The sequence below is a fragment of the Mobula birostris genome, chromosome 7 (genome assembly GCF_030028105.1).
Source record: "Mobula birostris isolate sMobBir1 chromosome 7, sMobBir1.hap1, whole genome shotgun sequence".
NCBI lineage: Eukaryota > Metazoa > Chordata > Chondrichthyes > Myliobatiformes > Myliobatidae > Mobula > Mobula birostris.
Window position 1 is genome coordinate 10,032,147 of NC_092376.1, and position 17,204 is coordinate 10,049,350.

Here is a 17,204-nt window from a genome sequence, read left to right on the forward strand (position 1 = left end):
TTATTACCATCAACATCCTTGGAGTCACTAATAATCAGAAGTATAACTGGGCAAGTTACTTAAATGCTGTGGTTAAGAGAGCCGGTCAGAGGGTGGGTATTCCATAACGATTAACTTGCTGTACCTCCTGTCACTACCATCTATAAGGTACAAGTCAGGAGGTGGGAGAATACGCACTACTTCAATTTCTCTAACTTGAAGAAATTTCTCCCTTCCCCTTCCCCTGCCTTGTCTCTCTTCCTTGCCCCTCTCTAGTTCCCCCTCACCCCTTCTCGCTGCAACAAGGAAGCAGCATACATCATCAAGGACTCCCACCATCCAAGCAGTGTCCTCTACTCACTGCTACCATCAGGAAGAAGGTACAGGTGCCTTAGGTCCCACTCCAGGTTCAGGAACAGTGACTACCTGCCAACAATCAGGCTCTTGAACCAGTGTGGATAACATCAATCACCTCAACACTGAACTGATTCCATAGCCTATAGTCGTTCTTTCAAGGCTCTACGAGTCATTTTAATATATTAATCTCAAGGTAGAATATGGTGACACATACAATATGTACTTTGATGATAAATTTACTTTGCCTTTGACTTCTCCTCACCTGCTCATCACTCTCCTCTGGTTCCTATCCTATCAGATTTCTTCTACTTCAGCCTTTAAATCTTTCACCTATCGCCTCCCAGCTCCTTACCTGAAACATCCCCCTCCCCCTCCCCCACCTACCCATCTTCCCCCTCACCTGGGCTGGTTTATCACCTGCCAGCTTGTACTCCCTCCCATCTCCTCACCTCCTTATCCCGTCTTCCCTCTGCCTTTCTAGTCCCATGAAGGGGCTTGGCCCAAAATGCTGACTATTTATTCCCCTCCATGGACGCTGACCCACCTGCTGAGTTCCTCCAGCATTTTTGTATGCGTTACTCTGTGTTTCCAGGATCAGCAGAATCTCTCCTGTTTATTATTTATTTATTTAGATTATTGTCACTTAGTAATGCATGCATTAAGAAATGATACAATATTCCTCCGGTGTGATATCGCAAAAACACAGGACAGACCAAGAATGAAAAAACTAACAAAAGGCACATAATTATAACATATAGTTACAACAGTGTAACAATACTATAACTTGATGAAGAACAGGCCATGGCACAGTAAAAAAGTTCAAAGTCTCTCGAAAGTCCCACATCTCACGCAGACGGGAGAAGGAAGAAAACTCTCCCCGCCATGCCCGACCACAGTCCGACTCTGAGTCGTCTGAAAGCTTTGAGCCTCCAATCAGCCCTTCAACACTGAGTACCGAGCACCATCTCTATCCGAACGATTCGACTTCAGTCTCGGTCGCCAGCAGCAGGCAAAGCCGGGGATTTTGGGGCCTTCCCTCCGGAAGATTCTCGATCGCCCAGTAACAGCGGCAACGAACCGGTGTTTCAAAAATTTCTCCAGATGTTCCTCTGTGCTTTCACGTCTGTCTCCATCAAATCAGAATTGTCCATGGCCCCTATTTAACAGATACAATATCATTTTCACTGGAGAGCTGCGCGCGTATGGCACGCTGCGATCTTCTCCTCCCGCCTAAAGTGGGGAACCAGTCCTTCAGCCACCACCAGCTACCCCTGACTTAATCCTATCCAAATCACAGGAAAATTTACAATAGCCAATTTTCCTACTAACCAGCATGTCTTTGGACTATGGGAGGAAACACACTCATTCCAGAGGGAGGACGTACAAACTCTTGACAGAGGATACTGGGATTGAACTCTGAACTCTAATGCCTTGAGCTGTAATGGCACCATGGTAACAGCTACACCATCATGATTTTATTTATATTAGGCTATTTGATGCACTTTGCTTCCCTACATGAGTGCAGCTCCAATAGGGAATTGAAACTAGGGCAAACCATCCCTATCCATATTCTGCTATTTTGCTCATGTTCTCTTGCCTTGCTGGGTAAAGGCCTTGGGCATCCCCAGCCTGGTGAGTTGCTCACAAGCTCTTTTCTCCACACAATGCACACAAAATGCTGTAGGAAGTCCTGTCCAGTTCTAATAAAGGGTCTCAGCCCAAAACATCGACTGAACTCTTTTTCTTCTATAGATGCTGCCAAGTTCGTCCAGCATTTTGTGTGTGTTGCTCAGACTTCCAGCATCTGCAGATTTTCTCTTGTCTGTTCTCCACACAGTTGGTGACGACCTGATCTTCCTCAGCTTCCTGAAGGGGGACCTCCTCATCCTGGATCATGACACGGGCGAGCAAGTGATGAACTGCGGCTGGGCTCATGGCACCAACGAGAGGACCAAACAGAAGGGAGACTTCCCCACCGAATGCGTCTACGTGTTGCCCACGGTTACCAAACCAGCGGCTGAGATAGTGGTGAGTTTACTGGGTATGTTAACCAATCAGATCGGTAATGTTCTTCAGAGAAGTAATTCTAGTGTCCTTGCCCTACCTGGACCAGTATATCTCTCCAGGCTCACCAATGTGTTTGACATGGACATAGACATTGTCGTAGAACACTACGGCTCAGTACAGGCCTTCGGCTCACTATAACACACCAACTCTCTAATATAATCCAAGATCAATCTAACCCTCTCCTCCTCCGTAGCCTACATTTTTCTATCATGCATGTCTCTTAAATGTCCCTAACGTATCTGCCTCAACCACCACCTATCACTCTCTGTCTTATATAAAAAACACCCACCTCTGACATTCCCCAAGCCCTGTACTTTCCTCCAATCACCTTAAAGTTGTGCTCTTGCATTAGCCATTTCTACCCTGGGAAAATGTCTCTGGCTGTCCACTCAATTTATGCCTCTTATCGTCATGTTCACCTCTCGTCCCTCTTCGCTCCAATGAGAAAAGCCCTAGTCACTCAGCCTATCTCACAAGACTTGCTCTCCAATCCAGGCAGCATCCTGGTAAATCTCCGCTGCTCCCTCTAAAGCTTCCACATTTAATTGTGGCATCCTTGCCTTGCCTAGGCTGATGTGTGACTCCAGGTTCACCTGTGAGTTTGGTTCTTAACTGCCCTCTGAGATGGTCTCTTGTGATTGGAGGCAATTGGGGACAGAGGAGGGCAATGAAATGGTGACACTGACAGGGTCTCCCTTATCTTGGTAATGGAGAGGAATGAAAATATGACGAAAATTGAACAAACTTACAATTGTATCCTGTGCCTTCGAGTTATACGACACGGAGATCCCCAGCACCCAGGACGTGCTCTCTTCTCACTGCTGCCATCAGGGTAGAAGGTACAAGAGCCTCAGGACTTGCACCATTTGTTTCAAGCCCAGTTACCACCCCTCAAGCATCAGGCTCGTGAATAAAACTTCTCTTGCCCCCACAACCTATTATCTCACTTTCAAGGACTCTATCTCATTATCCCATGTTCTCATTATTTATTGCTATTTATTTATATTTGCATTTGCACAGTTTGTTGTCTTCTGCACTCTGGTTGATCTTTCACTGATCCTGTTATAGTTAGATTTATTGAGTATGCCCACAAGAAGATGACTCTCAGGGTCGTATATGGTGACATGTATGTCCTTTGATAATAAAATATTCTTTGAACTTTGAACTGGACCTTTAAGCCCAATTGGTTGACACTGGTGAAGATGCCCGTGTAAGCTAGTGCTATATGCCCCCATCCCGCTAAGTCAGGAGTCCCTAAACTTTTTTATGCTGTGGAGCCTTTCCATTAACTGAGGGGTCCGTGAATCCGTGCTCTAGGCCTTTCCTATCTGTCTACCCGTCCAAGTAGTTGTTAATGCAGCTGCCTTAAACCACTTCCTTTTTGCAGCTCATCCTAAAGACCACCCACTACGTGAAGAAATTTGCCCCTCAGGTCCCTACTAAATCTCACCCCTCTTCCCTCTCTATGCCTTCTAGTGCTTGTTTCCCCAACCCTGGGAAAAGGACCGTGCGCATTCACCTTGTCTATGTCCCTCATGATTTTATACATCACTTGTTCTCCTACACGCCTCATCCCACCCTGCTCAACCTCTCTCCATTACTCAGTCCCTCAAGTCCCAGCAACGTCTTCGTACATCTCATCTGTATTCTTCCCATTTTACTGGGTTAGCAAAGCTGAATTCAATATTCCAAATGCAGCCTCGTCAACATCGTGTTGAATATCTGTGTCACCAACATCTGCGTCAGCTAGCACCAGGGGACTTCACCACAGCTGCCTATCTTCTGACTGTTGACTTATTTTTCAGAATCTCAATCAGGTTTAATATCACAGCCATATGTCATGAAATTTGTTGGTTTGCAGCAACAATACACTGCAAAAATTAATAATTCTAATAATTACAATAAGAAGTGTCTATTAAAATTTTATATTAAATAAGTAGTGCAAATGGAGCAAAAAAAATAGTGAGGTGATGTTCATGGGTTAATTGTCCATTCAGAAATCTGGCAGAGGGGAAGAAGCTGTTCCTGAAACATTGAATGTCTGTCTTGATCGTAGCAATGAGAAGATGGCACGTCCTAGGCGATGGGGGTCCTTAATGATGGATACCGCTGCCTTAGAGCATCGCCTTTTGAGGTGTCTTCAGTGCTGGGGAAGCTGGTGCCCTGTTTCTGTGCTGTGTCACTGACTCTGAATACCCCCTGGATCATCTCTTATCAAAAACGAGGGTGGCAGGAAAGAGTTTTAAAGGGGATCTCGAGGGTAAATTCATTTAGACAGTGATTGCAATCTGGAACTGGCTACCAGAGGAGGTGGTGGAATAGGATACAATTACTATTTTTAAGAGACACTTAGGCAGGCACTTGAATAGTCAGGGGATGGAAGAATGTGGTCATCGTGCAGCCATTAGTATAGATGAGTAATGAGCTGTGTTGACACTTGGCTGAAGAGAGTAGTGCACACTGTCCAGTCCATCGTGAGCACAGCCCGCCACACCACTGACAGCATCTACAGGAAGTGATACCTCAAGCAGTGACGTCCATCACCAAGGGTCCCCACCATCCGGACCACGCCCTCTTCTCACTGCTGCCGTAAGGCAAGTGGAACAAATCCCTGAATTCCCACCCCACCAGATTCAGGAACAGCTCCTTTCCTACAACCACCAGATTCTTCGACTGACCTGCATAACCCTAACCCTACCTCAGCAGAGGAACACTGTGGGCCACCTCTGCACTATAAGACTTTAAGACATAGTTTGCTCGTAATGTGCATGTTGCATGATGTGGCCGATCATGATCATTTCAAGACCATGATTGTTTCTGGCAAATCGTTCGACAGAAGTGGTTTGCCATTGCTGCCTTCTGGGTGGTATCTTTACTAGCCGTTATCCATACTCTTCAGAGATTGTCTGCCTGGTGTCAGTGGTCGCACTGTTTTGTGCACTTTATGCAGTTCTGGATAATCTGTAGTCTAGTGTAGTTTTTGTGTTTTTTTTTCTTACGTAGTTCAGTGTAGTTTTTGTATTGTTTCATGTAGCACCATGGTCCTGGAAAACATTGTCTCATTTTTACTATGTTCTGTACCAGCAGTTATGGTTGAAAAGACAATAAAAAGTGACTTGGCTTGACTTGATAACCAGGACTTGTGATATGAACCAACTGCTCATGCAGCCGTCCACTGGCTCCCATGCTTCTGTGGGTGGGGGAGGTGGGGGTGCTAAGCTGGTGCTACACCTTGCCCAAGGGTGATCTGCAGGCTAGTGGAGGGAAGCAGAGCATTACACCTTCTTTGGTAGAGACATATCTCCACCACCGCCCCCTGCCTCTCCAAGACATAGGAGCAGAATTAGGCCCATTGTGTCTGCTTTGCCAATCCACCATGACTGACTTGTTATCCCTTTCCACCACCATGGACTTGTTTCTGATTGCCTTTTTTGTTTACATTGGTGGTGGCATCCATTAGTCTCATGAGACCGTAGATCTGCGCCTGGAAAGTCTTGCTTCAACTGGAGTGTCCTCTCCAGGGCGCAGGCCTGGGCAAGGTTGTATGGAAGACCGGCAGTTGCCCATGCAGCAAGTCTCCCCTCTCCACGACACCGATGTTGTCCAAGGGAAGGGCACTAGGACCCATACAGCTTGGCACCAGTGTCGTTGCAGGAGTTGCCAGAATGAGGTTGAAGGCAACGTCGGACTGCCTTAGGGACTCCAGCTCCGGATTTGTCCTCAGGGTTTACTCCCAAAGCCTTTCCCATGAGTGGGAATAGCCGCAAGGCAGCAGAGGTATGAAATTAGAGTTTTCCCTCTCTTAGATGGACTGCCTTCCCACGCTGACGAGCTCCATCTACCCGAAGCACTGGTTTTAAGGCGCCAGGACCCATTAATATCTCATTTTAACACATCATTTTTTTCTGTTTGCTGTCTTATGTAACTTGTTCTGTATTCTCTGTACCTCAGTGCCTGGGATGTTGCTGCAAGCAAGCTTCTCTTCACTGTATCTGTACCTCACTGTACTTGTGCCCAGCACAATAAACTTGATGGCTTGAAAGGTTGGAATTGATGTTATGGGCTGAAGGGCCTGTTTCTGTGCTGTATGACTCTGTCAGTGATGTATCTCATGAGAAAATATCCCTGCCAATGAGTGTTCCTCCTGCCTTGCCTTTCAGTGCCTGGTTACCATGACGCCAGGTCAGAGACAAGAGGCCATCAAAACATCCCAACTGTCCATAGGAGAGCCGGAGGAGAAGGTGAAGCTTTATACACTGGAGGAGTTCTCATATGACCATTTCAGGTGGGCAATCTCATCTGCAAACGAGGACATGGGTGGGGGAGGCAGTGTGTTCTCTGAGGGAGGGTGGGGCACACAACAAATATAAAACAGTGTCGCACAGTTTGGTCCAGGAAACTAACCAACTAAACTAATACCTTGTGCCCTCAAAAATCCAGATCACTCCATTCTCTGCACATTCATCTGCCTATTTAAAAGCCTCGATCGTATTTGCCTTCACCTCCAGTGCATTCCAGGCAACCACTACTCTGCTTTTCTATCAAAAAAAAATAACTTGCCCCACACATCTCAAAGTTCAAAGTAAATTTATTATCAAGCTACATGTATGTCGCCATGTACAACCCTGAGATTTGTTTTCTTGCGGGCATACTCAGTAAATCCAAGAGCCATAATGGAGTCAGTGACAGACCACACCCAACAACCTGTGCAAATACAAAAGAAAAAATAAATAATAATAAGTAACTAGGCAATGATATCAAGGACACGAGATGAAGAGTCCTTGAAAGCAAGTTCATGGGTCACCTTCTCTTCCACCTTCAATGCAAGACCTCTAGTATTAGACATTTTGATTCTAAAGATACTGGCTGTCCACTCTATATATGCTTCTCATACTCTTATAAATACCTATCAGGTCTCCCCTCAACCTCTGCTGTTCCAGAGAAGTAAACCCAAGTTTGCCCTCCCCTCCTCATAGCAAGTGCCCTCTAATCCTGGAGCATCCTGGTAAATCTCTTTTGCATGCTGTCCAAAGCCTCCACAAGCTTCCTGTAATGAGGCAACTGGAACTGAATGGAATACTTCAGATGTGGCTTAACCAGAGCTTTATAAAGTTGCAAAATGACTTCCTGACTCTTGAACTCAAATCCTCAACAAAGGCAAGTGGATGTGCGCTATCTTTGCTACCCTATCGACTTGTGCAGTCCGTGTTCGGGGAGAAAAAATTGTACGGAAACAGGCTCTTCAGCCCATCTAGACCATGAATCTTCCTATTCCTGGACCATACCCCTCCCATCCATGTACTTACCCAAATTTCTCCTAAATGTTGAAATTGAACCTGCATCCACAAAACGCTCTGGCAGCTCGTTCCACACTCTCATCACCCCTTCGGGTGAAGAAGCTCCCCCTCATGTTCCCCTTAAACATTTCATCTTTTCACCCTTAACCCATGAGCTGTACTGCTAGCCTCACCCAACCTCAAGTGGAAGAAGCTTGCTTGCACTTAGCCCATCTATACAACCCATAATTTTGTACTTTAAATTGTGTTTCTGCAAGCTTTGCAAAACGTTTCTCTCTCTGTTACCAGACCGCCTCCGAAACACACCTTGAGCCGAGTGATGATCACAAAGAACCGCGGAAAGGACAAGCTCTGGTCTTGTACCCGGGAGCCGATTAAGCAGCCATTGCTGAAGAAGTTGCAGGGGAACGAGGAGCTGTCACAGGAGTCCTGCCTCTGCTTTGTAGATATCCTTTCACATTTCCCCAGAAACGGGCCTCAAAGTGATCTACGTAAGGATGGCAAAAGAATTCTAGATTCAGTGCCATCCAGTTTTGTCACGGATGACCTCACTTGTCCCTTAATATCACCTCCCAGAACAAGAAGGCACAGCAGCGCCTTCACTCCCTAAAGAGATAGAAGCAAGCAAGGTTCCCTCCCTCCCATATTAACTGCATTTTACAGGAGCATCATTGAGCATCCTGACAAATTGCATCTCCATCTGATATGGGAGCAGTCGAACTTTGGGCCAGAAGTTCCTACAAAGGACTGTGGGAGCAGCTGGGAGAATCATAGGGGTCTCCCTACCATCCATCAGAGACGTTTATCAGGAGCACTGCATACACAGAGTCCTTAGCATTATTAAGAATCCCACCCATCTATCTTTGACTTGCTACCATCAGGCAGGAGATTACGATGCATGAAAACAAGAATGATCAGGATGAGAAATAGTTTCTTCCCCAGGACATTAGGCTTCTGAGCTCCTTGCACGTCATATTCAAAGTGTCACTGGTTAATCTGTTCTGTACATTACAACATTTAATATTAATGCACTTAGCTTTGTTATTTATGTGTGATCCATCTGTAGATTTTATCCTTACCTTAAGTTATCGTGTGTTATGTGGGTTACACCCTGGTTCAAAGAAATGTAGTCTCTATATACATTATATACATGTATACAGTTAAATGACAATAAACTACACTTGATCTGGACAGGATGCTGTAGGGGATCCCAAAGTTCAAGATCGTTATCATGAACACCATGAAAATTAGCTTCTTGCAGCACAGTACATGACAAACATAAACTAGCATAAATTAACATAAATCATACATAAGTTAACAAAGTAAACATAATGGAATTGGTCCTGATGAAGGGTCTTGGCCCAAAACGTCAACTGTTTATTCCCCTCCATAGATGTTGCCTGACCTGTTGAGTTCCTCAGACATTTTATGTACATTCGGTTTCTAACTAAATTTATTATCAAGGTATGCATATGTCACAATATGGTGAGAATGAGATATAAATATATATGCAAATATATATGTAAATTCAGTGACATGGGTTCAATCCTGATTTCTGCTTCTGTGTGTGTGGGGTTCTCCATGTGACCTTCAGCTGTTCCAGTTTGCTTCCCATCCCAAAGACGGGTGGGTTGATTGGTTAATTAAGGAGGCACAATAGTGTAGTGGTGAACACAATCGCTTTACAGTACCAGCAATCACTGATCAAGATTCAATTCCTGCATCCCAGTTTCCTCCCACATTCCCAAGACGTACCAGTTAGGGTTCGTGAGTTATAGGCGTGGTATGGTGGCACCAGAAGTATGGTGACACTTGCAGGCTACCTCCAGCACATCCTAGGACTTTGTTGTTAATGCAAAACAACACATTTCACTATGTTTCAATGAACATCTGATGAATAAAGCTAATCTTTCATTGGCTGTAAACTGTAAATTGTCCTCAGCGCGTGGGTGCGGTGTAGAATCTGCAGGAGTGGAGGGTGAGTGTTGAGAATGTGGGGGGAACAGAAGTAAGGTTAGTGTAAGTGGGTGATAGATGGCCAGCATGGATAAATGGACCGATGGGTCTTTACAGTGCTGCATCTCTCTATAACTTGAATGCACCATCTCAATGCATCGGCAAGTTTGCGGCACTGGAGGTTCATGGCAGGAAGAGAGTTTCTCTTCCTTCTACTGTCTGCATGAGATGATGGGACTTTCGAGAGACTTTGAGACTTTTTTTTTACCATGCCCATGGTCTGTTCTTTATCAAATTACGGTATTGCTTTGCACTGTTGTAACTATATGTTATAATTATGTGGTTTTTGTCAGTTTTTTTAGTCTTGGTTTGACTTGTGTTTCTGTGATATCATTCTGGAGGAACATTGTATCATTTCTTAATGCATGCATTACTAAATGACAATAAAAGAGGACTGTGTGTCCTCATAATCTAATAATCATTTTGACCTACGATGTAAACTGGGCAAATCCAGACCATCATTTCAGACCAGAGCCTCCTCCAAACTGATAGCAACATTCATTAGTTGCAAAGTGCATTTTGAGATGTTGTGGATGGCGCTCTTTAATTGCAAAGTCTGTCTGTTGTTGCCTTGACTCGGGGCCAGCACCTGTGATGAAGTATATGGGAGACTATCCCTCCAAACGAATGCGCTTGGTGAACGAGCTGACAGACCAGATATTCGAAGGTGCCTTGAAGGGGGAGCTGATGAAAGACGAGGTTTACTGCCAGATTCTTAAGCAGCTGACTGACAACCATGTGAAGTAAGACACAAAGCTAACCTGGTCTACCAAGGGGCAACACTTCACATTTGGCTGGATTAAACTGCATCCGCCATTTCTTCGCCCATATCTGCAACTGATCTACATCCCACTGTATTCTTTGCCAGTGTATTATGCTATCCACAACACCACCAATCTTGGTATTATCTGCAAATGTACTAACCCACCCATATACATTTTAATCCTGGTCATTTATATCCATGACAAATAGCAGAGGTCCCAGTACAGATCCCTGCAGAACGCCACTAATGACAGAGCTCCAGCTAGAATGAGCCCCTTTGGCCACTACCCTCTGTCTTCCATGGTCAAACCAGTTCTGTATGCAAATGGCCAATTCTCCATGCATTGGATGCATCTTAATCTTCTGAATAAGGATAGAGAGAGTTAGAGAGATACACCACCACAGTAATGTAGTGGTTAGTGCAACAGCTCGGGGTGTTGTGGGGTTTGGAGTTCTGTCCCAACACAGTCTGTAAGGTGTTCGTACTTCCTCCCTGTGAACCGCGTGTGGTTTCCACCCACAGTCCAAAGACGTACTGGGTAGTAGGGAAACTGGCCATTGTAAATCATCCTGTGATTAGTCTAGGGTTATATAGGTGGGTCGCTAGGCAGTGCGGTTCACTGCGCCGGAAGGACCTGTTCCGAGCTGCACCACTAAATAAAAGAAAGTTAAAGTCTGTCCCGAGCCTTGTGGCCCATCAGGCCGGTGCTTATGCAGGTTTCTGTGGTGTGAAGCGACTGAGAGTACAAGACTACCCCCCCCCCCCCCGGGATAGGACGCCAGTCTATCGCGAGATTAACCCCCGGCATTTTCATGGTACCCATTTTCAGCTGGGTGGACTGGAGCAGTGTGTGGTTAAGTGCCTTGCTCAAGGACACAACACACTGCCTTGGCCGAGACACGAACCCACGACCTTCAGCTCGTGAGCCCAACACCCTAACCACTTGGCCACATGCCACACTAAATAAAAATAAGGTGAGATGTATTTCTTTATATTTGTATAATTGTTTTATGATTGTTGAATTCTGGTTTTTTGCTGGATGGTCACACTCTGACCAACACACAACAGCAAATTCCTAATATATGTAAATATATAAGGCAAATAAAGTTGATCCATTGAAAATTAAGGGGGAAACCTGCTGGATTCCAAGGGAGGTGGGGGGGGAGGGGAGCATAGCAAAATAGGTACAGTATAATGTGGCTTAAATGTACCAAATCCCTAGGAACAAACTTTTATCATCCTTGGTGTTGGTCAGCAGTATGACTAAATGCCACTTTCTGAATTGCTCATGCCAATGTCTTGGTGCTGTTGTCCTGACAGGTACAGTGAGGAGAAAGGATGGGAGTTGTTCTGGTTGTGTACTGGGCTCTTCCCTCCGAGCAATGTCCTCCTGCCTCATGTCCAGAGGTTCCTCCAGTCCCGGAAAAGCCACATGCTCGCTCCGGACTGCATGTTCCGACTGCAGAAAGCCCTCCGGTAAGGGGAATCTCCAACCCTCCTCTGTGACGTGGTTGAGTTGTGGTCCTCCATTTTACTCCTCTCCCTCACTCTTCCCTCTCCCCTCCTCTTCTCTCCCATCTCATCCCTAAATCAGCATTCTTCTTTTTCCATAGAGTGTAGGGTTTAATGTAGAAACATTTTTAAAAAGACAAGAATGTTTGAGCTGTTGCATATGTGCGGAGCTAGAACAGAAACTGAGCAGAAGGATTAAATGTTTTTGAGTCATGTTAGCGATGGTACACGCTTGGAGACTTGCCATGCAGGAGTGAAAAACTGGGCTTTTGAGACAAAATGCATGGACATTTGAAAGACCACGCCAAAAGAAATGGTCATTCACACATAGCCAATTGATTCACAAACACAAAAGATTTGCGGCCTCTGGAAGTCCAGAGCAACACACACAAAATTAGTAGGAACTCAGTAGGTTAGGCAGTGTCTACAGAGAGGAATGAACAATCATCAGGACTGGAAAGGAGGGGGTGGGGCAGATGCAGGTATAAGAAAGAGGGAGAAGGGGAGGCGTACAAGCTGGCAGATGATAGGTGAGGGGGAAGATGAAGTCAGAAGCTGGCTGGTGATAGGTGGAAGAGGTAAAAGGTTCAAGAAGAAGGAATCTGATAGAGTGGACCATGGAAGAAAGGGAAGGAAGATGGCGACCAGAGAGAGGTGATGGTCAAGTGAGGAGAAGAGGTAAGAGTGGAGCAAGAATGGGGAATAGAGAAAGAGGGAGGAGAGAATTTTTGGAAATTGGAGATATCTGTGTTCATGCCAGTCACTGCATGATTCATCAGCTGCATATACATTTGCCATCTTCTCACAATTGAACTGATGTGGTCCTTCAGTGTGATCAAGAATGATCAACTAAATCCTGTCTCTATTCTGGCATTCTCCCTATTACCTTTGATCCGTCTAGCCCCAAAATCAACCTCTGACTCTTAAAATAGGCTGGTAGTTCTGCTGTAATGTGAAATTTGCTTTCCTGACAAAATTGCATTTCTAAAAATATTTGTATCATAAGAGTAAGACATAGGAGCAGAATTAGGCCATTCAGCCCATCGAGTCTTCTCCAGCATTCCACCATGGCTAATTCCTTATCCCTCTCAACCCCATTCCTCTGCCTTCAACCTATAACCTATGATGCCCTTACTAATCAAGAACCTATCACCCTCCACTTTAAATATACTCAATGACTCGGTCTCCACAGCCGCCTGTGGCCACGAATTCCACCTAGTCAGATTTCTGAAATTTCTTTCTGTTTTTCAAAACAAGTTTTCACTTTCATTCCTTCTAACTTAATGCATGAGCATACACTTTCTTGCACTTTATTCCAATCTGCCATTTCTTTGCTCATTCTTGTGAACCTCCTCTGGACCCTCTCCAATGCCAGCTCATCTTTCTTAGATAAGGGGCCCAAAACTGCTCTCAATACTCCAATTGCCATCTGACCAATGACTTATAAATCCTCAGCATTACATCCTTGCTAACATTGCACTTGCCTTTCTTACTACTGATTTAACCTGCAAGCTAACCTTTAGAGAATCCTGCACAAGGACTCCCGTCCCATTGCACCTCTGATTTCTGAATTTTCTTCCCGTTTAGAAAATACTCTATGCCTTTATCCCCTCTACCAAAGTGCATAACTTACACTTTCCGATGCTGTATTCATCTGCCACTTTGCCCATTCAACCAATCTGTCTAAATCCTTCTGTAGACTCCATGTTCTCAATGCTACCAACCCCTCCACCTATCTTTGTATCTTCTGCAAACTTGACCACAGAGCTATCGATTTTGTCATCCAAATCATTGATATATAACATGAAAAGAAGCGGTCCCAGCAACACTAGTCACTGGCGGCCAACCAGAAAAGGCCCCCCATTTATTCCTACTCTTTACCTCCTGCCAGTCAGCTAGTCTTAGACAATAGGTGCAGGAGTAGGCCATTCAGCCCTTCGAGCCAGCACTGCCATTCACTGTGATCATGGCTGATCATCCACTATCAGTATCCAGTTCCTACCTTATCCCCATAACCTTTGATTCCACTATCTTTAAGAGCTCAAATGCATTCTAATATCAATGGGGACAAGGGTGGTGTTAGAGGCTATAGGGTTCCAAACTCTCAATAACAAAGTTATTTGTCCTGCAGGTTTCAAAAATGAGTTGTTTATAACAGAGGTGTATTTTTTAAAAATTCTGTGACTGCAAGCTAAAAATACTAAAGGTTGTATTGTTTAATACAGAATTTTTGCGCAAGTAAATTGGTTTATTATTGTCATATATTCTGTGGTACAGTGGAAAAACTGTTTTGTGTGGCATTCATGTAAATAATTTCATTACATTAATTCATTGAGGTAGTACAAGGGAAAACAATAACGGAATAAAAGGTTAGTTACAGAGAAAGTGCAGTAAGGTGCAAGGCCATAGTGAGGTCCAGAATCCATCTCATCATATGAGAGAACTTTTCAATAGTCTTGTAACAGTGGGAGAGAAAAAATCCTTGAGCAGGTTGGTACATGCATTTAGACCGGGGGTTCCCAATCGTTTTTATGCCCTACCATTAATCCAGGACTCCATGATTTACGCTTTTGTATCTTCTGCCCGGTGGGAGGTGTAATGAAGAGGGGATGTCTGGGATGGTTGGTATCAATAGAAATGATTGCTTGTGAACCCACCCTGGACGTTGTCCCTTCTCTGTAGAGGTGTTCATAAATCAGGTGTGCAAAATCTGGGAACAATTTGCGGTGATTCAAAAAGGAACAGCAAGGTTTGGTGTTTTGGTGGTTTTTGCCTGTATAGCTTTGATTGGTGGGATGTAGGAAGTTAAAAGCAGATGATCCCGGTCAAGTGGTGATGAGTTCAAATTTGGCTGCAGGAAACCGAGCAGGTAATCCAGGGTAATTAATACCTTTGCTATAGTATTGAGAGCGTGCTGCTCTGTCAGATGTGCCATCTTGTGATAGGACATTAAACCTATTGTCCACTTGGGGGTGGGGGGGGGGGAATTGTACAAATTTTTTTAAAAATCAATGTTTAGTATATTGAAGAAGAGAATCAGGTTTAATATCACAGGTATGTGCTGTGGAATTTGTTGTTTTGTGGAAGCAGTACATTGCAATACATTAAAGAAAACTATAATAAGAAATATATATAAATAAAATAAGCAGTGCAAAAAGTAAGCTAGAAAAGAGAAAAAGTATTGAGGTAGTGTTCACGGTGGTCTCATTGACCATTCAGAAACCTGATTGCACAGTAGAAGATGATGAGTGTGTGTCTTCGGGCTCCTGTGCCATCTCCTTGATGGTACCAATGAGACGAGGGCATGTCTTGGATGGTGAGGGTCTTTAATGATGGATGCCACCTTTTTGAGGCATTGCCTTTTGAAGATGTCCTTGATGGTGAGGAGGATAGTGCCCACGATGGGGCTGGCTGAGTTTACAACCCTCTGCAGCTTTTTCCAATCCTGTGCAGCGGCCCCTCCATACCAGACAGTGACGCGGCCAGTTCGCATGTTCTCCATGGTACGTCTGTAGGAATTTGTGAGTCTTTACGCTCTCAAATCAGGAATTTTCAGATTTGAATCACTAGTGTGCTGGCCAATATTCATCCCTTAATCAACATCACCAAAAGAACTAATTCAGTCAATATCGTGGGATATTTAAAAATGCAAACACGAGGAATTCTGCAGATGCTGGAAATTCAAGCAACACACATCAAAGTTGCTGGTGAACGCAGCAGGCCAGGCAGCATCTATAGGAAGAGGGAACGTCGACGTTTTGGGCCGAGACCCTTCGTCAGGACTAACTGAAAGAAGAGCTAGTAAGAGAAAATCTCTTACTATCTCTTCTTTCAGTTAGTCCTGACAAAGGGTCTCGGCCCGAAACGTCGACTGTACCCCTTCCTATAGATGCTGCCTGGCCTGCTGCATTCACCAGCAACTTTGATGTGGGTTCGTGGGATATTACCATGCAGAACTGGCTGCTGTTTTCTCTCCTGTGAACTGACTGTGGATTCGTTCTGATGCCCTATTGTCCCTAAACACGAGTCTTTGTTTCTCGATTGGACCCCTGCAGCAATGGCTCCCGGAAGTACCCACCCCACCTTGTGGAAGTGGAGGCAATACAGCACAAAACAACCCAGATATACCACAAGGTTTACTTCCCCGATGACACCGATGAGGTAAGTGTTTCCTCCCTCCTCCATAGAGGTTTTCGGCATTGAAAAACACACGGGATTAACAAGAACTTCTTGAGAGGTAGCACAGTGACACCTCTCATCAGTGGTTCACCAGCTGTTCAGGAGATGTCTGATGGAGAAAAGTGACTATGGACTCTCTTTCATGCAATCCACAACTCGTACAGCACTGTGCTGAAGCCTCGGGCACATGTATACCACCAGGGTGCCTAAGACCTTTGCACAGTACTGTACTTGTCAATGTCGAGCAGACAGCAAGCTTGTAAATCCTGTGCGAGCAAAGGATGTTGGGAATGGAGAGGGTGGAGCGCCGTGGGAGAGGTGTGGGACAGGTGGCAGAGGAGGAGTGCCAGGGTGGGAAGTGATACAGACATAGACGCACTCAGACACCAGCAAAAGTCATTTGATTATAAGCAATTGGACTATTGATCATTACAAAATGTCTCTCCCCTCTCCCTTCCCCTTTTTCCCCAACCATGATTCCCCTCTCCTTGCCCTCTTCGCACTCGCAGTCCACAATAGACCCGTATCAGAATCAGGTTTATCATCACTCACAAATGTTTTGCACAGTTCTGTATTTTCAGTGTTTTTGTTTACTATTTATTATTATTTGGATTTGTTTATATTTGCATACTTGGTCCTTTGTACGTTGCTTGTCAGTCTTTGGTGTATGGTGACATTCTGTATGTACTTTAATAGTAAATTTACTTTGAACTTTAACATCAAACACATGATCACTCCATACAGAATAAACTACTAATTTTGGATATATCTCCCTCCTGATCACTTCACTCGACCTGTTTTATACTCACTCTTAATCAGTTTATAGGGGTGTTAAGAAGGCGTATGGTGTGTTGGCATTCCTTAGTCAGGGGAGTTGAGTTCAAGACGCACGAGGTAAGTGTTGCAGCTTTACAAAACCCTGGAATATCATGTTTGACTCTGGTCACCCCATTATAGAAAGGACATGTTAGCTTTAAAGGGGGCGTAGAGGAGATTTACCAGGACGTTACCCGGATTAGAGAACATGTCTTATG

General features: G+C 44.7%; 1 protein-coding gene across 5 annotated transcripts in view; it reads left to right on the top strand.

The window, feature by feature from the left end:
- The window catches only part of myo7aa (myosin VIIAa), a 292,479-nt gene that overhangs the window by 248,478 nt on the left and 26,797 nt on the right, over positions 1-17,204 (top strand). For all 5 annotated transcript variants that reach the window (XM_072262606.1, XM_072262604.1, XM_072262607.1 and 2 more), the window contains 6 exons: positions 2,174-2,364; positions 6,564-6,688; positions 7,989-8,146; positions 10,306-10,459; positions 11,800-11,955; positions 16,047-16,152. In XM_072262606.1, coding sequence (XP_072118707.1) covers positions 2,174-2,364; positions 6,564-6,688; positions 7,989-8,146; positions 10,306-10,459; positions 11,800-11,955; positions 16,047-16,152 — 890 coding nt within the window. The remainder of the gene's footprint in view (positions 1-2,173; positions 2,365-6,563; positions 6,689-7,988; positions 8,147-10,305; positions 10,460-11,799; positions 11,956-16,046; positions 16,153-17,204) is intronic.